Source organism: Phaseolus vulgaris, chromosome 2 (assembly GCF_051622355.1).
Source record: "Phaseolus vulgaris cultivar YP4 chromosome 2, ASM5162235v1, whole genome shotgun sequence".
Classification (NCBI taxonomy): Eukaryota; Viridiplantae; Streptophyta; class Magnoliopsida; order Fabales; family Fabaceae; genus Phaseolus; species Phaseolus vulgaris.
In genome coordinates this window covers 27,507,533-27,532,647 of record NC_143499.1, presented here as the reverse complement: position 1 = coordinate 27,532,647, position 25,115 = coordinate 27,507,533, and the positions used below count along the sequence as shown (strand labels likewise).

The 25,115-nt window shown below is 35.8% G+C and overlaps 3 protein-coding genes across 8 annotated transcripts; 2 read left to right on the top strand and 1 right to left on the bottom strand.

Annotated features, from left to right (window-relative positions):
* Positions 1–903: 903 nt before the first annotated feature.
* LOC137811187 (LOW PSII ACCUMULATION protein (DUF1995)) lies at positions 904–4,161 on the top strand. Of its 4 annotated transcripts, XM_068612823.2 has the most exons (10): positions 904–1,046; positions 1,179–1,361; positions 1,638–1,685; positions 1,797–1,836; positions 1,935–2,035; positions 2,493–2,685; positions 2,760–2,858; positions 3,088–3,205; positions 3,405–3,548; positions 3,888–4,161. In XM_068612823.2, exons 1-9 carry the CDS (start codon positions 978–980, stop codon positions 3,526–3,528), a joined length of 975 nt encoding a protein of 324 aa, XP_068468924.1. In that variant the 5' UTR covers positions 904–977; the 3' UTR covers positions 3,529–3,548; positions 3,888–4,161. The 4 variants fall into 4 exon arrangements, with proteins under 4 accessions (XP_068468924.1, XP_068468923.1, XP_090154595.1 ...); XM_068612822.2 differs by lacking the exon at positions 3,888–4,161 and having other exon boundaries at positions 3,405–3,726; XM_090298469.1 differs by lacking the exons at positions 904–1,046; positions 1,179–1,361; positions 3,888–4,161 and having other exon boundaries at positions 1,797–1,825; positions 3,405–3,726.
* LOC137811185 (UDP-glycosyltransferase 73C3) lies at positions 4,127–6,114 on the top strand. Its single transcript, XM_090298467.1, has one exon. The coding sequence runs from the start codon at positions 4,300–4,302 to the stop codon at positions 5,926–5,928; it is 1,629 nt and encodes a 542-aa protein (XP_090154593.1). The 5' UTR covers positions 4,127–4,299; the 3' UTR covers positions 5,929–6,114.
* Positions 6,115–6,741: 627 nt separating this feature from the next.
* On the bottom strand, positions 6,742–24,556 carry LOC137811184 (protein ENHANCED DISEASE RESISTANCE 2). 3 transcript variants are annotated; one of them, XM_090298465.1, is made up of 23 exons: positions 24,075–24,556; positions 23,671–23,745; positions 22,405–22,458; positions 22,194–22,259; positions 21,853–21,956; positions 21,475–21,542; positions 21,267–21,383; positions 21,075–21,115; positions 20,881–20,981; positions 19,288–19,383; positions 18,889–18,953; positions 18,541–18,612; positions 17,622–17,777; positions 17,173–17,402; positions 17,047–17,086; positions 16,758–16,912; positions 16,567–16,668; positions 15,755–15,799; positions 15,525–15,665; positions 13,629–13,724; positions 13,396–13,497; positions 9,748–9,807; positions 6,742–7,279 (listed from the first exon to the last, which is right to left on the bottom strand). In XM_090298465.1, the coding sequence occupies exons 1-22, from the start codon at positions 24,213–24,215 to the stop codon at positions 9,784–9,786; spliced, it is 2,091 nt and encodes a 696-aa protein (XP_090154591.1). In that variant the 5' UTR covers positions 24,216–24,556; the 3' UTR covers positions 6,742–7,279; positions 9,748–9,783. The 3 variants fall into 3 exon arrangements, with proteins under 3 accessions (XP_090154591.1, XP_068468921.1, XP_090154592.1); XM_068612820.2 differs by lacking the exon at positions 9,748–9,807; XM_090298466.1 differs by lacking the exons at positions 9,748–9,807; positions 21,475–21,542; positions 21,853–21,956; ... (2 more) ...; positions 23,671–23,745; positions 24,075–24,556 and having other exon boundaries at positions 21,276–21,375.
* Positions 24,557–25,115: the final 559 nt, after the last annotated feature.

The window sequence follows — 25,115 nt, the reverse complement described above, 5'->3', positions numbered from 1 at the left end:
ACCACACATCATAAAAATACTTATGTTTTAGTTATTATGAACAAAAAACTTAAACTAAAATTTAAAATATGAGTTTAATTAAAAGAACTTTACATAGCCGAATATCACACTTGATGGTACTAGCGATTTAATTTATTTTAACATTTAATGCATTGATTGTATGTATCAAACTTCTATCATAAAATGAAAATATAGTTTTATTTATAGCAAATGAATATATATGTTAAGACAAGAAGAAGAGACAAAGAAAGAGGAAGAGAACTTGTTTCAAAATCATTCATATGACTCCAATAAACTAAAAACATATATTTTCTAATTTAATCCTTGGTAACATCACAACCCCATAAAACACTTGTGGAGTGAGTTCTCACTTAATATTAATAAAACTAATTTTCTTAGTTAATCTCTATTTAATTACTTTTCTTTCCAAACAATGATGTAATTTTACAATTTTTTTCTTCTTGCATAAAAATTGTCTTTATAACTATGATGATGCAAATAGATAAATGGGATGAAATGAATTTTTTAATTGTCAATAATTTACATAATACTAGCTAAGGTACGGAGGAATTCAGTTTTCAGACTTCTTGTAAATATTTTCTTTTAATAACCTAACCTAGTTCTCAAAGAACATTTTCTTTTAATAAAAATATTTTTAAATTTTTTCCAATTTAATAGATTATGTTAGCAACTTGTTTCAACTTACAAAAAATTATTTTCTCCGTTTATTGACTGAAATTCTGATTGCAGTGTTATCAATTCTCACCTGGCTTCAACCTAGAAACTGAGATAAAATTTATTTATGGTGAAAAATAACATTATCAATAATTAAAAGCTATTTTAGTAAAAAAATAATTAAAGTAACATATAAAAGTTGATGGGGTATGAATAAAACTTGAATAAAGCACAAAATTGACTTATGTTATGACTATTGTACTTGTTGGCATCTCTCTTTGCATGAGAGGTTCAGGTTGAAAATGGTTTTATCCAGTTCCATGATTCTCTCTAATTCTCCCATTGCATCCCCTTCTCTTCCAACTTCAACGGTAAGATATTGTTCAACAACACTTTCACCCAATTGCCACAAAATTTAAACAAAAAAAGTTTAATTCTCTTCAAATTTTGCTCCAAAATTCCCTCCCACTGTCTTGTACCCAATTGCTTTTCTGAATCTATAGAGTGCCAAGTTGGAAACTTTTTCCCTGAAAAATGATGGGGTCATCAGAATTAGAGGAGTTACTGCACCTTCAGTGGAACCCAGAAACCGAAAATTATCAACATGTTCTGTATCGAGAGATGGCAATGCCTCGGTTGAAACTGATGCATCTTTCCCTGCTGATTACTCTGAGCTTCTGGAACAAGTAGGCATTTTATGGTCCTCCCTTTGCATCAATTTTTTGTTCGTTGTTACATTGAGCTTTGATATTGATGAACCAATGTTCTTGTGATTTGGTTAATTGGTTAGATTATATGCAATAATGTGTTGCGCAACAGTGTAAGTAAAATTTACTGAACCAACAAATTTATAAAAGTAAAAAGGTGGGACTTATAATAATTTGTTCTGTAGACTCAGACACAGATGCTAATTCAATATTGAACATTAAAATCGGTGTCTTTGTTATTGAATCAACTAACAGGCAAAAGTAGCTGTGAATTTGGCTATGAAGGATAACAGACAGCTAATGGTGAGCAAGTTTTTATAGTACTTTGATTAGGAATCAAGAACAAAAGTTACAACACTGATAAAGTGAGGATCTGATCTATTATAAAGCCTGTAATGAAACAATCTTATACAGGAGATTGAGTTTCCCACAGCTGGACTCGGGTCTGTGCCAGGTTCTACATATTTCAGTTTCCTTTTTTTGGTTCTAGTCCTGTTTTGTTGTTGTTTTAATCAATATGCAAACTGATTCATCTAACTCAGTACATCACAGGTGATGGGGAAGGTGGAATTGAAATGACTGAGAGCATGCAATTGATTCGGGAATTTTGTGACCGCTTCGTTAGTCCAGAGAAAGTCACACGAACAAGAATAGTAATCTTCTTGGTTTAAGGAATTGTTCTTCTTTGTGCCCCTACCATGTGTTTCTGGATGAAAATTGAAAAGCCTTTCTTGCTGTTCTCCTTGCATTTCTTTCACTTAACTTGGAAGTTGATTTTGGTTAAAAGAATATTGTTAATAGTAGAATCTAACCAAGTTTACATTTAGTTCCAAGGCTCTTGCTCTGTAACTCCAACTCAAAGCATATAAATATCCATTACGATCAATACACCCATTTTCCATGATTTGATTCCATGAGGGATTATGAATAGTTTGATTGGTCCAAGTAGCTCTAATTTTCTTGTTTATATATTGTCTACCGTTTCTGCATACGTGTTTGTCTACAAAAGTTTGTCTTGTCTTGTAGAGATAGTTGTGTGAAAGTTTTTGGTGTGAATATTCAGTTTCCTCACTTCCAAATGAAATTGATGCATAACCTTGTAATGATCAGTTTTTTCCAGAGGCTAATGAAGTTGACTTTGCTAGACAATCAGTCTTTAGTGGATCTTCTTTAAAGTTGGACTATTTGACCAAACCTTCATTTTTTGAAGATTTTGGTTTTGTTGAGAAAGTGAAAATGTCAGACAGAGTGAAGACAGAAGATGAACTTTTCCTGGTTGCCTATCCATATTTTAACGTGAATGGTAGATCCAAATATCCTTTGTTGTTGTTTATATAAACAATGAAAGTTTCCTGCTCAGCGTTCCTTGTATTTCAGAAATACTTGTTGTGGAAGAACTTTATAAAGAGGCAGTCTTGAACACAGACCGAAAACTGATTATTTTCAATGGAGAACTCGATCGTATAAGATCTGGATGTATCCTTTGCCAAATTGCACTGCTTTTTAATATGAATCTACCTGCTCCTACCCTCCACTTCAAGAGTTTATTTTCTTTCAAAAATATTTGTTAGGTAGTAATTAGAAAATATGTTACCAAAGATAATAGTGTCAAAGATGTGATTTTTGAGAAATCAACTTCCATATCCTTAGAAATTCTCAGTGTTCTTGGCTTTTTGAGATAATAGTTATCCTTGATATTATGAAGATTATCCACCATTCTTCTACCCAAAGCTTGGTGCACTTACGAAGACCTTTCTACCTATGATGGAAACGGTGTATTACATTCATAACTTCAAAGGCCGCAATGGAGGAACACTTTTTAGGTCAGCTAAATTAACTTCAATTGGTCCAATATGTTGGAAGGCCATACTTAGTACTGTGCTTGGAGATGAAAAGGAATTTCTGTCAGTAGCTAGACTTGGGTTTAGCCACTGCATAAGTGCTTTTCATTATGAAGCTTATTTGTTTCTCTTTGGGTGTGTGTATCACTTATGTGTTGTGTGTTTATTACATTTTCCTCAGGTGTTATCCAGGACCCTGGAAGGTCCTCAGAAGAGTGGGGACTAGGAAATATGTTTGTCTACATCAGCAGAATAGTATGCCATCCCTCAAGGAAGTTGCTCTTGAGATTCTTCCATCTGCATAATACATCAGGAAACAGTAATGGTAAGCAATTGTAGTTTCCACTATGGTGTCTTTTTGGAGCCTGCAATATTGTTTTAATGTATATGCCCTATAGACAAGAAACTACATTTGCATTAACTCAACAGTGCAAACTCCTACTTGATCTGGATCTTTTTCTTCTTGCTACATCATAACATCAATCTTATCAATCACTTATTTATCTCCTCTGTTATCTACCACTAGGTGCCAACGAAGCTCTTTCCTTAATGTCTATAAAACTAGTCACCCTACTTTTTGGTTTGAGGAAGATTAATGAAAAGAAAATTTGTGGAAACAAAGAAGATTTTTAAGTTAACATAATTAGTTACTCGTGTGAGACAGGGGTTGGTCTGAAGCTGTTTTGCAAAAAATTATAAAGAACTCAACACTTGCCATTTGATTAGCGAAGTATAGAAGTTGGGGCTCAAAGAAATGGCGTTTTCTAGCACATAAGTGGTGTCAGTAAGAAGCAATTTGTTACTTGTACGACAACAGAAAAATTCTTTAGTTCGGTTTTTTATTTTTTGGTGATGATATTACATACATGACCTTTTTCGTTTGTAAAATCTTCTACATAAAAAATCATTTCGTTATTGTTATAAGATAAAAACTATCGTTATTGCAGGGTCTTATTTAAAATAAAAGAAAATAATTCAGAAAGCATTTCTCTTCCAATGCCAAACTCTCTTACAAGAAGACACGTTCCTTCATTCACAAATGACAATTGACATTTACCTAACAGTCAAATGAAACTATGAAATGTTTATGCTTCGTAACAAACAAATTCTTGCCAGCAAGTAAAAAACCCTTGACTCATCATCACCACATTCCATTAATTAGGCTTAGCTTTGACCTTCAGTTACAGCTTCTTCTATCTTCTTCCTCTTACTATAAAACCCAATTCTCAGACTTTCCCACTACAATGCAACTATACTTGTTCAGTCGAAAAACAATGTCTTTTGAAATTTGCATAGTACCCTTTTGGGGACAAGGCCATCTTTTCCCCTGCGTTGAGCTATGTAACCGTTTAACATCAAGAAACATCAACATCACCCTCATCATCCCTTCCACCATTGACACTTCTCTTCCCTCTTCCCTCCTTCAACACCATCTGATTCGAATCGCCCACTTCCCATCACCACCTCCACCGCCATCCCAAGATGACCTAGCCCCGGAGCTCGAACGCATCCTCGCGAACAACCCCACCCGACCCGTTTGCGCCATCGTTGACATCATGATGACCTCCTGCTCCGCCCCCGTTTTCACCAAATTCCAAATTCCCATGGTAGCCTTCTTCACCTCCGCCGCCTGCTCCGCCGCCATGGAACTCGCTACCTGGAAAGCCCAACCTTTAAACCTCGAACCCGGTGAGACCCGCTTCCTCCCCGGGTTGCCCGAAAACATGGCAATTACGCATTTAGACCTTAAACAACGACGTCAGCATCCACATCCTCCGCCGGTGGTCGGTGGATCGCTGCATTACGGAGGAGGAACCAGATTTCCTCCGCCTCCAGGGAAGGGACCACCGCACCACGGCGGGGGATTCGGGTTTCCTCCGCCGCCGGGGAAGGGACCACCTAAACTGGGGGGACCGCCACCGTGGCTGGATGATGTTGGAGAAATCAGCGCGTTGATCATCAACACGTGTGATGATCTGGAGCGTCCATTTATTGAATACATAACAAATCATATCCAAAAGCCGATCTGGGGCGTGGGACCGCTTTTACCGGAGCAGTATTGGAACTCGATCGGTTCACCTCTCATCGACCGAGACATCCGGTCGAACCGCCGGTCCAGCGTCACCGAAGAAGAAGTGACTCAGTGGTTAGATTCAAAGCCACGTGGGTCGGTTCTGTATGTGTCGTTTGGTACAGAGGTGGGTCCCACCTCTGAGGAGAATGAAGAACTCGGTGAAGCTCTGGAGTTATTTGAAGAACCATTTATACGGGTGATTCAAGCCGGTTCAAGTATAGGGGGTGGTGAAGAAGGGTATTTTGGGAATAGGGGTATGATAATAAGTGGGTGGGCCCCACAGTTGTTGATACTGAGTCACCCTTCAACGGGTGGGTTTTTGTCTCACTGTGGATGGAACTCAACGGTGGAGGGTGTTGGACGTGGGGTTCCGTTCTTGGCGTGGCCCATAAGAGGTGACCAATACCATAATGCCAAGTTGGTGGTGTCCCATCTTAAGGTGGGTTACATGGTCAGTGATGATATGTCGGAGAAGATAACCAAACAACATATCGTTATGGGAATAAAGAAGTTGATGAGTGATAAAGAAATGAAGACAAGTGCTGAGATTCTAAGTGCCAAGTTTCAGCATCGGTTTCTTAGATCTTCAGTGGAGGCTTTAGATGATTTTATTCACCATATCAAACAGTGAGGGAGGCTTTAGATGATTTTATTCACCATATCAAACAGTGAGGGAGGCGTCGATTGCTACTTTAATATGTTCTTTTTGGTGCCTCGCGTTTGCCAGAACGAATTCAAGGAACTGATTCTCTGAAATTTAAATAACGAAAAATGATGACGTTCCTTTCAGAAATAAATGTTGTCTTAGAACAGAGAACTGGTTACTGTGCAGATAATAGATACAAACTAAAGTGAAAATAAATAGATAAGGAAATTAAAAAAAATAGTATTGAACAAATATAGATTAAGAAGAATTAATTTGATTAACCTGATAAAAGTAAAACTCTACTCCAGATATATCATGATTAAAATAGATTTTGATAAATTAAATGTTTTCAACAAAACACCCTCTAAAAAGAAAAGAAAAGAAAAATAAACTCTTACAAAAAATTGTTAATTTCTTAAGAGGATAAATAAATATTTCTCACAATATTTAAAAAAAAAAAACATGTTTACGTTAAGAAAAATGAGAATAAATGCATTCACAGTTATATATATATATATATATATATATATATATAACATTTTTTCGTATAACAGTAATTTATTTAACTTTTTTTTTTCACTCTTTCAATCATAGAGAATGAAATTCCTGTACTTTCCTTTCTACTTCTATCCATCCAAATAAAACATCTCACGTTATTTCTCTTTTTTATTTTTCCTATTTCTATGTTACTCTTAATCCAGATAAAAGAACATAAAATCTTAGGGTAGAGAACCTTCAGAATTATACCTCTCATTCTTCCCTCGTTACTAAAACATGCAACCTTTTCAGGTATAGAACTTGGGAAAGTGAAAGAAACTGCATTACTACAAAATGTAGATACAATCTCTGGTGAAGGGGAAGTTGTCATGGAGGACAAACTATGTACATTATTACACAAGCAAATTCCATGACGAGATGAATGACTGAACTTTCCCTTTTTTTTCTTCTAACTTACTGGGTGCTACAAAAAAATGTTTGAAATTATATGACAAAATTTCATAATCAGATGAAATATATCCGAATATGAATACTTTGACGAAATACAGATCCTAACAGCTTAAAACTTAAATGAACTACGAAAATAGAAGGGAAAAAGAAAAGAAGAATTTCCTTTCAGTGTTTCATAGCAGAACCCAATTATAAAACAATGAGCTACATCCCAGAGAAAAAAAATGGTACACTTGCATGTTGCAAACAAATGATTTTGTATAGAATAGAAACGACTTAGTCATGATGGATCCGGTTCCAGTTTCGGGACGATGGCAGATTTGAGCTCTAAGTGAGAAATACGAACAGCTCCAATAAGCCTCTCGGGCAACTCATCAGGAGTATTTGCCTGTCAATAACAATTGTCATGATTTCACGATACACACTAAAAGATATCAAGAACAAACAATCCATTGTCGAGTATTTGTTCAGCACCATGTACAGTTGTTACCTCTCAAGCACCACATGCACAGGCATAATAATAGTAATGCTACGACAAATAATTTCTCAATTACAATCCAGCAATAAAACCACGGCAAGAACATGATCCAATATTCCAATGCTCCCGGTTGAAAGTACAAATCATAGAAAAATCTCTAAAAAAATTTAATCCATTCAAGTATCACACCGAATTGGAATTTAAGTAAAATGTAAAAACAGCATATGTTTCGATACAGATACTTAAAGCAACAAATTTAGACCTAAAATTAAGCAGTTACAATTAATAATGATGATCAAACATAGCTAGCTATTATATTCAAAATACTATATCAACTATCCATCTCTCTCATACACAATATGTAAATTGGTGGAGTGATGGACAATTGGACACATATTCACACTTTTACTACGAAGTTTGCTATCCATCTTGTTATTTGGTGGTTAAAGATTTACAAATTTAAACTCTAATTACTTGGTCTGCCTAATATTATTACCTGTGTGAAACTTTCTTTTAACCTAAAATCAGAGATGCACTCAATTTCAGAATATACATACCATATTAAACACACACAATAGTGGAGGCATAAAACCAGCACCTGGTTGGTCAGGGGCAGATTCGGAGTTGACCTGGAGATATCATGTCACCCTCAAATTTTTTAAATTGTTTTAATTTTATACTTAAATGTTGAAATAGGTGATACTATTTTGTGGTACAGCTTTTATAGAAGCTGGTTTCGGGTGTACCCAGCTTTAAGTTAAGGAACATAGGTTTGATCCCACTTTATTGATAATTTTCTAGTGAAATACAGTCACTCATCACCGTCAGGCAGCTGTCCGCCACCACTCACTCCCTTTTTCTCCTACAGGAACAGGGTCTTACTCATCTCGTAGAGCAACATAGTGAACATCATCGTCCTTAGTTGTCGTCCTTTGTAACATTCCACCACCTTTCTCTCCAACAAACAGTAGATTTGGTGTGTCTTGACGGCCGTGACGTCTGATGGCCGTCAACCCTCCCAATCAAGGAAAATAAATGCCATCGTGCAAAGGGTCTTTGGGCACTCCAACCTAGTGCGTGAAGGCCAATCACTGACATCCTTTGACCCAGTTCCCCCAACCTTGGTTCTCTGTTCCAACTTACTTGGAGTTGTTAAGTATGTTCAGTCACAAATTTTCTAATATGGATGTTCATTTTGGTCTCCATTGCAGTGTACCCTATCTTTCAGATGGCCTCCGTTGGTCTTGTTTTTTCATTTTCTGGTATGCCTATCATTGCAAATGCAAAACTCAAGTCAAGGATACCATGACTATTTAGAGAAGGAAGCTAGTGCTATTTCCACTGAAGATACATATTGATGGCAAAAGCTTGACTACCAGCCGTTCTTTTATGGCAAATCAGTTAAGCCTAATGTCTAAGAGATACTCAGATCCTTCAAGATATGCTCTTCTTTCTGGAAGAAGACCCAAGATATCTTTGCTATTGATATTCAACATCTCTTTGATGCAACCCAAAGAGTAGCCTCCCTCCCTCAAATAGACCAACCATGATATTCTCTCACACATAGCAAAAGCTTGGGCTGTTGTAGGAGAAATTAAAAAGATTTGTTGTGGCTTGACTCATTGGTGGATGTCAACAAAAAGCAATATAACTTTTACATGGTCATGATTTTGAGAAGTTTACATTCAGATTTTGATCATGTATATTGCTTATTGTTCCATGGGGAGCAATCACTAGACTCTTTCATGTGCCTATTTTGGTGAAAGATGAAAATTTAGCAAAAGTTGTTGAAACTTCAACAACGTAGCACCTCGTGGTAGAGGGGAGAGGTCCTAGAATAGGTGGACATGGAATGGAAGTTGAAGTAGATGTCCTCAATGTACAAACAGTAAGAGAATAGGTTATACCCAAGAAAATTGCTACTCATTGCATGTCTTTCCTAAAAAGGTAGCCCATATATCTAAAACTGAAAAATCAAATTCCAAGTTTTCTGATGAGTACCGATTTGAGGATTAAATTTGAAAATTCCAACAACCAAGCTCAATCTTCAACACCAAGTGTTTTCAACAAAGCATTTCTCTATATGTGCAAGATCGTGAGCTTAGAAAATCACATTTCCCGTAACAGTTCTTCATTCTCATTCATTTCTTCTCCAAAAATTCATCACCCAATTATTGTAGCCAATGGATCCAAAGTTGCATCTCAAGGAATTGATCAAGTTTCTTTATTCCCCATTGTCCTTACAACTTCCTCTCTCTAGGTCAATTGACTCATTGAACAAACTGTTCAATAACATTTGATGCTAATTCCTTTGTCATATAGGAACATGGTACATGTCATTTGATTGGAGAAAGACAAGACACACAAATCTATATTACCTGAAAATGAGCCCTCTCATGTCCTGTTTTGCAACCTCAACTCCAAAACTTATGCATGACCTTTTGGAAAAGTTAAGTATATTAGTTCCTAGTCTCAAAGAGATTCAAGTTTTAGATTGTAAATTGTGTCAAATAGGAAAACATGTTAAGTCATCATTTCCTAAACAAACTAAAAAATCTAACTTTGATTTCTCTACTGCTCATTCAGACATTTAGGAACTAAGTCGTCTCACATCTTTTAGTTTTAGATATTTTAGAACCTTCATTGATTACTTCTCTTTATGTACTTGGGTTTATTTAAAAAAAGATAGACCTAAGTTGTTGTTCATATTCATGTCCTTCTTTAATCAAATTAAGAATCATTTTGGAATGATAAATTACATATTCAAAAGTGGCAATGCTAAAGAATATTTCTATGTAGAACTTTTTTCCGTTTTATCTTCACAAGACATTCTACACTAGTCCACTTGTCCTCACACACTACAACAAAAATGGTGTAGCAAAGAGGAAAATAGACATCTCGTTGAAATTGCACACTCCTTAATGTTAAATGCAACTGTTCTGGTTTATTATTAGGGAGATGCAGTTCTTACTACTTGTTTTTTAGTAGAATGCCTCTTCCAGTCTTAAAAGCTAAATTCTTCATTCCATTATTTTTCCAAATGATCATTTAATTCATCAGTATCCCTAGGTGTTTGGTTGTACCTGTTTTCTCGAAAGACTCTTAAATGTGTATTTTGGGGTTATTCTTGCCCTCAACAAAAATACAAATACTATTTTCCAACTACAAAGGCATGGTGTCTGTTGACACCACCTTCCATGAAAATGAATGCTTCCATTCAACAACTTCTCACAGTTCCATCCTTCGGTCCCTATAACTCCAACCCCTTCTAACTCCAATCAAAATGGAATTAGCCTTTATCCCATCTCGTCATTCGATTGATGTTGCCCAACCACCCCTACTTACATATCAGCGCAGGACACAAAAAGCTTCTTCTCCATTGCCTAAAGCCTCTCGTGATTCAGAACCTCCCCCACCAACTTCTCATACCATGGATGTTCATCCTCATCATCTTCTCATTACTCTTAGGATAGGTATTTGCTATACTCATAATCCTTATCCTATTTATAATTTTGAGTTATTACCGTCTTTCTCCATCATACTCATCTTTTGATTCCTCACTTTCCACCACTATTATTGAAACTATTCATGAGGCACTAAAACATCCTAAATGGCGGCAAGCCATGATTGATGAAATGCAACTCTTTCAAAGAGTGGCACATGGGAGTTCATCCTGAAATCTATGGCCTTGATTATTGTAATATTTTTTTTTCTCACATGGGCAAGATCAAAACAATTTGATTCTTTCTATGTTAGTTATTCGTCATTGGTCAGTACACGAACTTGACATTAAAAATGTCTTCCTTCATGATGACTTTGAGGAAGAGCTTTGTATGGAACAACCTCCCATATTTGTTGCTTAGGAGAAGTATAGACTAGTTTGTAAATTATGTTGATTTCTCTATAGACTTAAGCAATCATCCAAAGCTTGGTTTCGTAAATTTAGTCATACTATACAGATCTTTGGATTGAAACAAAGTAAGGAGATCATTCAATTTTCTATTGTCGTACTTCCCTTGGGAAGTGTGATTATTTAATGGTTTATGTTGATGATATAGTTATTACAAAAATCATGTCACTCAACTTTCTCAACTAAAAGAATACTTATTGAGCCACTTCCAAACCAAAGATTTTGGCTATCTGAAATGCTTTCTTTGAATAGAAGTGGCTCAATCAAAGGCAGGTGTCATAGTTTCACAAAGAAAATATACTTCTAATATTCTAGAGGAGACAGTGCTAGAATTGCAAGCCCATTGATAGTCCTATGACCCAAATCAGAAGCTAATAATGGACCAAAGTGAAACTTTTTCAAACCCAAATTGATATAAGAGGATGGTGGGAAAACACGTACAAGACCTAAAATCTCTTATGAAATTGAAGTTGTTAGTCAATTCATGCAAAATCCTCAAATTGACCATTGGAATGTTGTGATTCGCATTCTTAAACATGTCAAAAGGCTCCAAGAAAATTATTTTCATCTAAGGACAAGGAAAATACTCAAATCTTAGGGTATCATGATACATATTGGGCTGAATATCCCATTGACAGGAGGTCCACCACAAGATACTATGTATTCATTATTCATTGGAGGGAATATTATTTCTTGGAAGTGCAATAAACAAAGTGTTGTTGCCCGATCCACTGCATAAGCTGGAAGATTTATGGCTTTAGTCACCTATGAACTTGTGTGAATTAAACAATCACTTCTAGAGTTGAAATTTTGTAAAGTTGAGCAAATGAAACCACATTGTTATAATCAAGTAGCCCTTCAAATTGCCTCCAATCCAATGTTTCACAAGAGAACCAAACACAAAGATTGATTGTCATCTTGCTGAAGAGATGTTGTCCAAGGAACTTAGTAATGGATTCATCAACAATAATGACCAGCATGCAGACATTCTAACTAAGCCTTTAAGAGAGTCTAGAATTTTTTTAGATATTCCATGCTTGGTGCATACAATTTATATGCTCCAAATTGAAGGGAAATGTTGAAATTGGTTATATTATTTCGTTGCAAACGGAGGATCGTTGGACCGTGTCGATCCTCCTACTCGTCTCTTTTTTGCTAGGGTTAGTAAGCAAGTAAGAAAGAACCCCAAAAAACCAACTCTCGAAACAAACTCACGAACATCGCTCGCCACCGCCCGCAATCGTCGTCGTTGCGCTCGACACTATTCACGTTTGCAACACTATTCGCCTTTCGCAATCGCCTGCGTTCGCCGCTCGTCGTTGCTCGCTCTCACTGCCATTGTTCTTCTCTGTTTTTCTCTGTTTGCTGCCTTATTTGGCATGAAACTGTCTTATTTTATAATGGCATGAATCGGTGAAAGTTTAATAATAGGAAGGATTACCTCCAATAGTTTATTAGTTGTTCAATGCATTTTTATGAATTATCAACCTATGTTTTATCAACCTATGTGTAAGTATTGAATATTATTTTTCATATAATAGTAACTCTTACGAGTCAAGTTTAACAACATTGGTACAATGCTGTTTCTGGGTGTACCTAACTTTAAGTTAAATAACAGAGGTTGTAGACTTCCTCTTTGAGATATAATTGTACTCATCTTCATATATATACATACATACACATATATATATATATACATATACATCAGCTTAGATGATACTCAAGTTTTTTTCGCCATCTCTATATTCAAGTCATAAAAAAATGTTTTTGGTGCAGAACTACCTCAACTTAATAGAGTATTTATAATTCCTAGCAGTTGAAGGGTATAATATAACAACAGCTAATGAAATTTAACACAATTCGTTAAAACAGTAGCACAGATATTTTGTCATTTAGAAAGCTCTACAATCTGAAAATTAAATATCCACAACCTACCTAGTTAAAATCAAGTATTATTAACAAATGTTAAATCAATTATCAAAGCTATTAAGCCTCTGCAATATGAGAATAATGAAAGTTTCCACACTGGATACAAGAAAAATGAGTCTAGCCCAATTGCTGCCGCTTAAATCCCATGACTTGTTTAGATGTTAATTTCTAGTAATATCAAACTCACCTGTACAAGAAAAGCCATATCTACAACCAATGTTGTAATCACACCAACAACCAGCCCCAAAACTCCATTAGCAACAGTAGAGGAACCAATATCAACATCAATCTACAATTAAAGAGTGATTGGTTCAAAAATCATAGCAGACAATTAAGATACAGACATCATTCATTCATTATTGGGAAACTTCATGCAACAAGACAAACCAAAATTTATAAAGAACTTGAATCAAATTTTACTTCTAAATACTTGGGACCACGAATGTAGTTGCAATCAACTGCCTTTCCCAGCAAACAAGGAGTACTCCCAACACTCTGGCGTACAATCCATGAACCCTGCATTTTTAAGATGGAATATCAATAAGGAGTGTAAAGAGAAAGTATGCTTGTTTCTCCAGCCTTTATGGAAAGATGGTAGTTATAAATTACAAACAAAAAGTGGAAAAGAAATTTTAAAAAAGGTAAATATAAATGGAAAAAAAAATGAAAGAAAGTCATAAAGCTAAAAATGTGGTAACAATAAGAGATTTGGTTCTGTGGATTAAGCCGGACCAAAATGCATGTACATCAACTTGGTAACAGTCAGCAACAAAGCTGCATATATCAACTTATCACACATTTGTTTTAAGGACTGTACAATTATTCTTGGGAAAAGTGAAATTGGCAATATGATATTCCCATGTTTGGTACAAATTTAAACAATTTTACTGGGCATTATTGATTCTGGAGAAGTGACATTTCTTGTTCTGTTTGAATTTTGACCCACACAATGAGAGGTGCGTATGTTGCTTTCTTGTGGCATCGGAAAGGAAGTTATCTTATAACCAACTATTTACTTCGTTTGTACTGCTGTCCAACCATTTAAATTTTGAAAAGCCTAACAAAATATTAAATGCTAGCAAACAAGTCTTTTATTTTACCAACAATTAGCACTCCCAGCCACAGAGTATTTCGAAGCATGTCATCCTGGCTCCTAGTAGTATATATATACATACATATATATATACATATATATACAAAACCCTTTGAATCAAGTGATGACTAGCTATGCATATCAGTCATTTCTCAAAGCAACAAAACAAAGGGAATTAAAATCATGTTATACGAGCATCTTTGAGATTTGTTTTCATAATAAGATGTAATGCAATCCCAAAAATGGTATATAGAAACTAGTCCAAATTGCTCTACGATCCACTCCTAAACAAGGCATAAGGTCAATAAACATCATCGGGAAACTCTAGATGCACGACAGTGCTTGAAATAGTTTTCAACCCACAGTTTAACTCATGTCCAGGTACAGTACGACGCACCTCATAAAAGTTAGTGAAATTTGATAAATTTAGTCAGTATACATATTTGAGCCAATGTTTTTACATTTGTTTATTATGCTATGAGCAGGGCTGAATGCCTCCACTGAACAAGTTGGTAACATATGAAGGAAAAAAAACATTTGAAATAAAGTTATAGACTATTGATTACTTATGCAATGCATTGTGAATTCCATTTTATAGACTATTGCTATAAATTCGTGAATCTTATTCCAGTATGTCACTCTGACATCAGTTCTGTTACTTTTTTTTATTTTTCCATTTTATTAAGCAAATGAAGGGTAACACGATAACTATAGGCAAAGGGAGATCAAGAAAAACTATAAGCAAAGCAATTTAAAATGATATAGAGGTTGATGATTTGTCTATACACATGAATAACAAAAAACAGTACCAAATCACTTAATCCATGTAGCTAAACCCCATCTAGTTGGAAAAAGGATTGGTTGTTGCGAGATGCATTCAAAGTCATTAAGAAGATTCTTCTAGTAAATGATATCTCTAAAAGTTGTAATCTTCAACCAATCCAAATAGCATCATCTAATCTATGTAGCCAACCTCGCCTAGTGGGATTAGGCTTTCATTGTTGTATATATTGTTTAGGACAAACTACATATAACACACAGTGTAAGGTTTGAGTAACACATACAGCCACCACACTCGCAATAAACAAAGTATGATATACTGTTAGATCATACCCATATTAAGACATAACTACATAAGAATGATACAGCCACAAATTATAAAATTAACTCGTAAAGGAAGTGATAGTTTCCTAATTATAATGATGAAAAACTTCAGTAAATACCTTAGGGACTGATGGTATAAGCTTAAACCTGCTGTTTCGAAACTCATCATCACCGTCAACAAAGCGATGCAAGAGGGATCCAGAAACTAACTCCTTTGTCACAAAATAAAAAACCATACTATAGTGTGTTGATGCAGGCACCTACAACCAAACAGCAAGCATTCATTTACTTCTGAGTCTAAACTTTTGAAGTTTAAAGTTGACCTGGTCACATGAACAGAAGAACTCACTTGAACATTAATGACAATGGAGAAAAATCCTTTTTCGGAAGCAACCTGCATAGACATAGTCAGCAAAATCCTAAAACAGGCATGCAACAACCACACAACAACTTAAATAAATAATAAAAAGGGAAATCAAATTCAGTAAAGATATTATCCTGATAACCCTAACCCTACCATTTAAGTAAAGATATTATCCTCCCTTAATTTGTGGTTCAGTAACAGGTGTGAGAGAGTTTGCAGGTTTGGGTGCTGTCTTGGGTGTTTAAAAGATAGTGTAGGTGTGGAGTGTTTTAAACCCAGAGAGCATTCCACAAAATACAGAAATAGCATCATGCTGAATATATTCCCATTGTGATTTAGACATTCAATTCTAATAAATAATTTCAGTATACAAAGATGGGGGCCGGGACAGTATTTTCAGGATCTCCTCCTATGCTAAACCACATGGGAACTGAGAAAGGGAAAGAAGACAGATTTGGATCATCTTAAACACCTGGCCACCTGGCAAGGAGGGTGGGAAGGAAGACTGAAGGATTAGAAGCAAAGATAAAACAGAGGGAAAGATAGTGGATAGAGGATTCAGTAACTATATGACTTTTGGGGCTTTCGGACAGGAATGTTTGCAGATCCTAAAAGTTCTACAACCATCTCAGTGTGCTATTTTTGTTTCCTCTTTATCTGTGTGTCTTGTGATGGACCTATGATCTCTGTAATAGAGTTTAGCCCTATTTTCTACAACAAAATGTCTAGCTTCAATCACCTATCATTAATCTTCATCAAGAAACAAAAAAACATACAAGATATATTAAGTTACTCACTTGTGCTGCACAACCATGACGCCTAGCCACATGATCCATTCTTTTTGAGTCTTTAAACCAATCTACAGCAACAAGATCCAGCATATGTTTTCCGGCAGGAACCTTCAAAGTTCACCACAAAGGAATATGAACACACCGAGACAATGATAAATTTTGTTCAGAAAGTGTAAAAGAAAAAGGAGAATGAATACCTTCGACTTGTCATAGCAAAAATGCTTGCTTCTGACTCTGAAGTTATTTCCATCAGAAATTTTCCAGCAGTCCCGAGCATTATCTCGGTCATCCCGGCGCAAATTTCCCGAAAATGAAGACAAGTCAATTTCATTTCCAGGTTCTTCTTCCAAAGCTTCAATTCAGGAAAATATCATGAAAAGATTTAAATGAGCTTTGACAAACATGCATCATCATGGCAAATTGCTTCATGCACAAGTTTGTAATTTGCAATACCATTAAACTGAATAGGGTATTGCAAGCAATTACCTGTTCTTCTCACATCATTCTCAAGACCAATTTGGTACGCCTGAAAAGTTTTACAGTAATATTAATGATCAGAATTTATGAAGCAAACCTCCCAAGTATACACATGAGGGAAAATGTAGATACAACCTCTTGTTCAGATTCTGCTATTTGAAAATCTTCATCATCAGAATACTCATCTATTAAGGCAGAGTTTCTGCTTGCAGCATTCATTTGATCAAGAGAAGAAGGATTGACAGAAAAATCATTTGGCTTCTGATTCTTCTTTGAAGAAACAGATGTTGAGGACATGTTAACCATGACAGGAATTCTTGGATGAGCGTTTCTTTCATCCGATTGGGCAAACCATTCACGTAAACCTGCAGAAAGAGAAAAAAAAATGTAAGAATTTTGAAACTCACTGCACAATAGGTTCTCCCACAAAAAAAATAGATTCAAAATGGGGCAACCTCCACTCTAAACTTTCAATTACCAAAATGATAGAGAGAAAGGTAAATAAAAGAAATCATGATGATTGAAGGGAGAGTATTATCATTCTATATAAAAATTGTAAACCGCATAAATGGATATCAACTCACCAGCTACACTATTTAACATCTGACGGACACAATACTGCTGAAAAGATGACAGGTAACCCACACCCCATCCCTTCAGATCAATCTGCATAAGATGCTGGACTTGCGTCCTGGGCCTTCCATTTCGAGGTTTTAAGGGGGAAATATTAAATCCTCCACCTGTAGAAAGCAGTTCTTAGACCTAAGAAATTTCAATGGAAATAACAGAAACATAAAGAAAACCTACATGAGATGCATCAAGCGACAGAAACAAAAAATATTTCTTTATTGAAAACTAGTGAATAATAATGATAATGATAAATAAATGACATAAAATCAGTTTATCATAAAGATCATCTTCACTTTAAGCTGACAGAAAACCTCAACTGATTAAGAGGGAAACCTCAATATGATAAACAGCTCTAGAATTTCCATGATATTTTCCAACTGGTTGATGCTACCTTACCAAATGTTATTATTCTATCCATTCTGTTGGAGTTAATGTAACAGTCTGTAAGAACAATATATTCTAATGAAATTAAGAAATTTCAAACAAAGTTCAACCACCCTTTAATGATTTAAAATTGGGAGTGTTCGCATGCATACAATATCCTACTCCTTTTCATAAAAAATAAATATTAATACTAAGAGGAAAAGAGCTAAAGCCAAGATCCTCCTTAGCAGAAAATTGAAAATAATACAGGTTCAATAGAAAGAAAGAAAAAAGGCACCAAAGCTGCCTGATTTTAGCAAAAATCAACATTTTCACAAATCAGAAGAGGCAAGGACCTTAAGATAAACTATTTCCAAAAAACCAGAGAGGCAATATGCATAACCTAATCCATAATAAATTGAGAACATCAAGACCAATTGAAATGTAGATGAATCCAACTCTTTTGAACTTTGAAGGACAGATCCAGGGCCATGAGAAATTGAATCTTACTCTCAATATGTGCTCGAACCCACCCTGGCTGTGGACTACAGTTTTCATGCTCCCTAGAGCAAAATAAAACAACTGCAAGAAGAAGAAACATCAATGCAAACTTCCAAAAGTAATAAACACAAAGTTCTATAAAGAGTTCTTTAGGAGCATTAATTGAGAAATACTCAATATTGGCCATCAAATGTGTTTGATTAGAAAAGTATCACATGTTTGAGTTCCCAATATAACTAACTATTATTTTTATTTAATACTCTCTTTTTCTGTTTCCTTAATGAGTGTCATCATTAGCAAATCCCTTGAAGTATGAACATGTACCAAAAACTTAGAACAAAAGATATAGATTCCTACCATAACTTCCATCATCATTTCGGCGCCAATATCGTACATAACAAAGATCACGGGGCCACACAAACCTGCAATGATAAATACATAACAGTTTCAGTCAATACAGTTAGCAAATTTACTTTGTAGATGTGTAACCCTTTTTTAACTATTTATCGAGTCTCAAAACATGCTTTCTATATACCAAAAAAAAATTCAAATTCAAGCAATGGGAGCCCTAAATACTGGCGCTTACATGTCAAGAAATAAAACAATTTATTCAGAAAACATACAATACAAGAAAATTCGGTTATTCAAGAAAAGACATCTTCATTCATCACTAATTTATGTGAAAATAGTTGATCAAGTTTACCAAATATAAACTATAAACAATTATAAATGATAGAGAAGATAGATCATCTATACATTGGGAACCAATCTAGCTGAAGTCGATGATAAAGAACTGCTGTATGCCCATCCACCTCCTCAACTAAACTACCATGTAGGAAACTGCAATCCCATCTGCAGACATGCAAATAATAAGAAGCAAACAAAATTTATCTGCAGAACTGTGGAACATCAAATATCTAAAAAAAGTTGTGTTTACAATGAATAATTATAATTTAACTCAAGTGATAACTAGAACATTATCTGAAAAGAACATGATATCCAGAATGGTGCTAAGGTGGTTTCCAAATGATTTTGTAGCCCAGTTTATGTTATCATACTCAAGACTCAAAGATATAAAACATCTTAGAGCCTCAATTCTCATCAAATAAAATTGTTTTAATAAGACTCATCAGTTCATCATCTATAATAACAAGTTAACAACCAAGTGCTAACCCATTACGTTGGGTCAGCCATATGAATCATATGACATTATTGAGCTGAGCTCTAAGGAAACTAAACTCCCAATTAATTCATTTACATTGAAGTATTTTTCAATGGTTTTTTGCCTATTTTTTTCTTTGGTTTCCTCTTCCATTCTAATGTAATGCTCTACCATTTGGTCCACCTTTTGCACCATGACCTCTGTTGGTCCTCAGCTCTTTCCCTCACATGACCAAAAATCATCTTAGGCAATTTTCTATCATCTTCTAAATAGTTGTTACTCTAATATATTCCCTAATACTTGCACTCATAATATATTGTTTGTCCATTCAACTTATCCAGCTCAACATTTTCATTTCCCACTACTCCAAAATTGAACTGAAAAAAATCATGTTAGTCAGAAAGAGTAAAAAATATGCTAATAGTTTTCAGCTCCAACAGTGCCGCATTTATAACATAGCAATGCCTCATTTATCTCCTTGACCAGTCTCCCCTAGTATTTTTCTTAACACTGACAACTTTCACCCTTTTAGCATCTAAGTTACTAAATTAGATGATTTTGCTTTCAGAGTTATTTACTGTTTTTGTTAGGAAACTAGAGTCTAGAGGCATTCCTAGCCTTAACAGGAAAGGCACTCCTAAGGTGCCAAAAATAGCTCACCCCTGCTGGAGTCTTGCCTTAGTACCTTGGGCACAAGTTCTGGTTCCTTTAACTACAATGTCCAGTACAGTAAGGCCCAGTTTGGATTAATTTCTAGCTTATGGGAGTTTTTAATTGTAAAACCTACTATGAAGACTTTTCTAAGACGAGAATTTCAAGCATTGTTAAGTTTATAGGGACTTATGGAGAAGTTAAATGAGAAAGCTTTGGAAAATATTAGATGTTTAAGTTAATTTCAAGTTAAAGAAAATTTTGATTTATTTTCTTCTTGATTCATTTTATTTTCTTCTCCTATATGTGTGTGTGTCATATATGGCTTTTGAGATGTTTATCCAAACTGAAACTATCTAAAGTAGTATTAGATTACATCACAACATCTTAAAGTGCCAAATCTAGTTGCTCTGTCATGCATCACGATAATATTTATCAAGAAACAACAAAAGAATAACAATCTGCCATACATCATGCATGACAGCAACTATTATACAGACACACACAAAACAGTGGTAATTCTACAAAAAACCTACTCAAACCGTGTCCCATCCATGCTCATCACAAGTTCAAAAATTTCTTCACAAGTCGCCTCCACAACACCTACTGCCTTCATAGCTCTACTGCAGCTCCTTGGCTACATAAAGAAGCAAATGAAGATAGTTGCTTCCCAAACTATTCCATGAATGTAGTATACTATGAAAATAAAGAAATACAGGAAATAACATACAAGGTAATCAACTTCAACAAGTTCTTCAAAAATACGAAGTCCTGCCAATTTCAGAAAAAAAAATTGTCTCAGTTCATGCAACTACTACTTATCCAATCATTTAACACTAGAATATTTCCCAAGAAATAAGGATAACTTCTTTTAAGTAATCAAGATAGAAATGTCTCTATCATGTAAATAAATGTAGCAAACCATCTTGACATTGTAAAAGACGCCAATGCTTTCTTGAGAATGCTTGGTTGTTGATATTCTGATTTGAAAAATCTGAATCTATTTCCCGGGTCCAGTCAAAAACTGATTCAGGAGGGCCTGCATCTCAAGAAAGGAAAGGAAAAGTTCAAATATAGTCTGGAGCACACTAATTGCAAATCCACAAACCCGGTAGGAATACAAAGCAGACCATTTCCAATTGTTGTCCTCCTTAACAAATTAGGATGAGGATCATCTTCATCCTCCGGAGCACTGAACCTGGTGATCCAAAAATATATTGGATGTTATGAATATATAGGAGGATATGCACAATAACATTGGTACCCAGCAATTATCTACACAGGAGATATTTGGTCAGCAGTGAAATAAAAGTGGCCGAAAATACTATATCATATTCCAGTATGTTTCAATCGATTATTTCAGTAGACTCTCCTGAAAATTGACATTGGAAACAATTTGAAGGAAGACAGACATAATTTAACAACAGCACAGAAAAAGCAGGTAACTTAACGCATTGACATCTTCTACAAACAGTATGAGGAAAAAAGCAAAGAACAAAACTACTAACTGGCTTTCACGATCTGAGGAAGAAGCTGTCTTTCCATTGTCCATCCCAGATTTGTACTCAAAAGAAATATATTTGTTGCCATTTGATGGTTGAGCTCCCTGGTGCTGCATGCATCAAAGTTCAATAGCATCAACTAACACAACCAGAAAGCATGTCCTACTACGATGGACTTAGCAAGTTAAATTGCAATGCATCATTTTATCTTTATATCAAGTAAATGTTTTTCATATTCAAGCCAATGTACATCAGGTAAAGATAAACTCTAACAAAAAATTTAGGAATATGGATATCAATCCATATTTAAAGAACATAATAGGATTGTGCAACTTGATGAACCAGACCTGATCAATGACATACTCTATTTTTTCCTTCCAAATTAGGGCCTCTTGGATGTTAAATGCTGCCATCTGCAGTACGAACCAGAGTAATAAAGTATTTACTCAGCAAAAGAAAAATTATAATAATAATAATAGAACGAAAAGGCATATTGGTAATTATAGATAAAAGGGTATAATTATATGCTGCATATATGAATGAGGAAAATCCACTAACCATAATTCGATGGTTCTTTTCTTTCTTGCTGTAAACAGACAAAACATAAACCATCTGCACAAAAAGAGGTAAATAGTTGCAGGAAAATAGAGAGAACAAAATCATTGTCAATATGGAAATTTTTATATAGTTTACATAATTCAATGGTTTTTTCCTTCTTGTTGTAAACAGACAAAACATAAACCATCTGCACAAAAAGAAGTAAATAGTTGCGGGCAAATAGAGAGAATAAAATCATTGTCAATACTCTAACAACAAATACAACCAAAAGCCAGCATATGCTACTTTCACAGTAGTATCCACGGTCAATTTGTTCAATTCAACTGTTCATTAAAAGGAGAAAAAACATGCTACCAAAATTATTGGCATGTCTTTACCTCTACAGTAATTACTCATTAAAAGAGGACTTTCTGACTACTTTACACTATGGCTAAAGATAACTTGGTTACTGATCCCTGGTCCCTGTATCAGGTGAACACACATACCTCACATTCTAGTGCACTGCTCGGCTTGAAAGGTTTGATTTGAATCTGCTAAGTTACTAACAGGGTTAATACAAAATATGAGTCTAAATGTAAACTCAGACAAGTCCATGAGTTCAGTCACAAGTTTTGCAACAACAGATCGGAGCATAGGACAGCTCTCCCATGATGATCATAATAAACATTTGATCAAGAGATTTGTGGTAGACAAGGAGAGAGAATGCAAAGTTGTATATTTTCCTTCAACTTTAGAATTCTTTCTTCTTTTGTGGACAAGTTGAAGAATGATACTTTGTCCTTTTACTTTAGAATTATTTTCTTGTAATAAATTTCTTCCTTAATCTGAAAAGAAAAAAAAAATACAAATCTGCCTTGGACAATAAAGGACCCAACCCAGGCTCCATGAATATATTTAACAGGGGTGTTAATTTTATGTGCATAAAACTATGTATTCCTAGCATTACTCGTCAGAAGACTCTGAGGCCCGTTTGTTTTTCTTTTGTTTTATTAAAAGCCATTGGTATCGTTGAAACATCCTTCCTTACATCACACAGCATAAATCATTCCACAACATCCCCTCGCTTCAACCATTTACTAGCCCTCAATTCACACATCCAATTCCCTAATCGGATTAAAAATTCACGCATGCAAACCAAACATACAACAAGTACAGCTCGTGTCAAGGATCATTTCAAGACCAGAAGGCTCACGCAGCAAGCAGAGGTACCAACAAATAAATAACTGTGTGTGTGCTAGTGTCCACGGTTGATTGCAGAAAACTCACATGTCCATGATGAGTCTTCAAGCCTCTATCCTCCACTCTACAGTTGCCGTCAATTAGCAGTGTTTTAATTGGGACCTAACAAAAGCATAAAAACAAGTTCATCTCGTCAAGTTTTCGAGCAGCATCTACTCTCCAACACCCGGCCCTCCTCCCACAAAGTAAAAGATACAAACCAAAACCAAAAAACAAAAAAGTTTAGGAAGCATAAAAAAATTGTAAAAGTGAAAAAGCAATCTCGCAAAATTCCCTATCCTTTTCCAAAGAATACCCCAAAAGGTGACTCCGAAGAGTGGAAACTTTAACAAGCAAAACAAATTGAAGCAAAATAATAATAATAATAACGGAATTCCCCTAAAACCCAAACGAATAAGTGAAATTCAACAAGAAAAAAACAATAGAACCACCTGATTATCCTGCGGTTTTCTCTTGTAATACGCGAGCAGCCGGGACTCCAACACGAAGTACCTCATGTGGATGAACGATCGCCCGATCTTCCGTCGGCCGCACCGCACCATCCACCCTTCGTACACAACCTTCGACGACATCGTTCGCGGAACGCGAATTCCAAATTCCAAGAACCGAAAAAAACTGCAAAAATTCGGACGCGGTTCCAGCCGAAAGCAGGAGACGGATAATCTCTGCTTCGGCGAGATCAATTGCGAGCTCCTACGTGACCTGACGACTCATCACCCTCGCCGGAGACAGAGGATCGCGGAACCGGCAACTTCACTCAACTTCCGCAGAACGAGCGACGAACTTAGGATTCGGAACTCGAATTCCGCATTTGGCACCACTCGCGGTTACTCTCCACCGATTGCAAGAACCTTCCGCTTCCTCCTTCGACTTCGATTTCGTTCGGCAGCGATCGGCGTGAACGAGATCGGTGAAACGACGACGTACAGCGGAACGGTGTTCAGAGAGAGAGAGAGAGAGAATTTGAAGAAGAGATTCTGTTGTATTCTAATTAGCGCAAGTGTGAGATCCCACGTAAGTTAGAAAAGGCTGTGACCGCGAGCAGCACTTGCCACGTGGAGCGTTTTCATTGGGTCGTGTGGGTTAGATGCGTGATGGCGCCGTGACACTTTCTCCATTTTTGAACGAAAGGTGGCGTCCTCGTTCTGCTTCTTTCTTTCTATTAGTCTCCACCTCACCAGTTTATTGTTAATTAGAGACTTAAATATTATTACTGTTTCACGAGTGGGTCCCACATGATTTTTGCATCTCTGAGATTACGCATATGTCCTCAATGAAAAGGGCTTGCGGTTTTGTTTGTATTGGGGTTTTTGGTCATTGCCTCAGGTACGGTTGGACACTAATTTACGCAGGTACAGTGATGAGGTGCAGTGCAGTAGTGGGATTAGGAATTGGAATTAATTTGTGCGCCTCACTCTGTGGACAGCTAAGCCAAACATTATTAAAATCTCATCGGAATAGGTAGAAGCTGA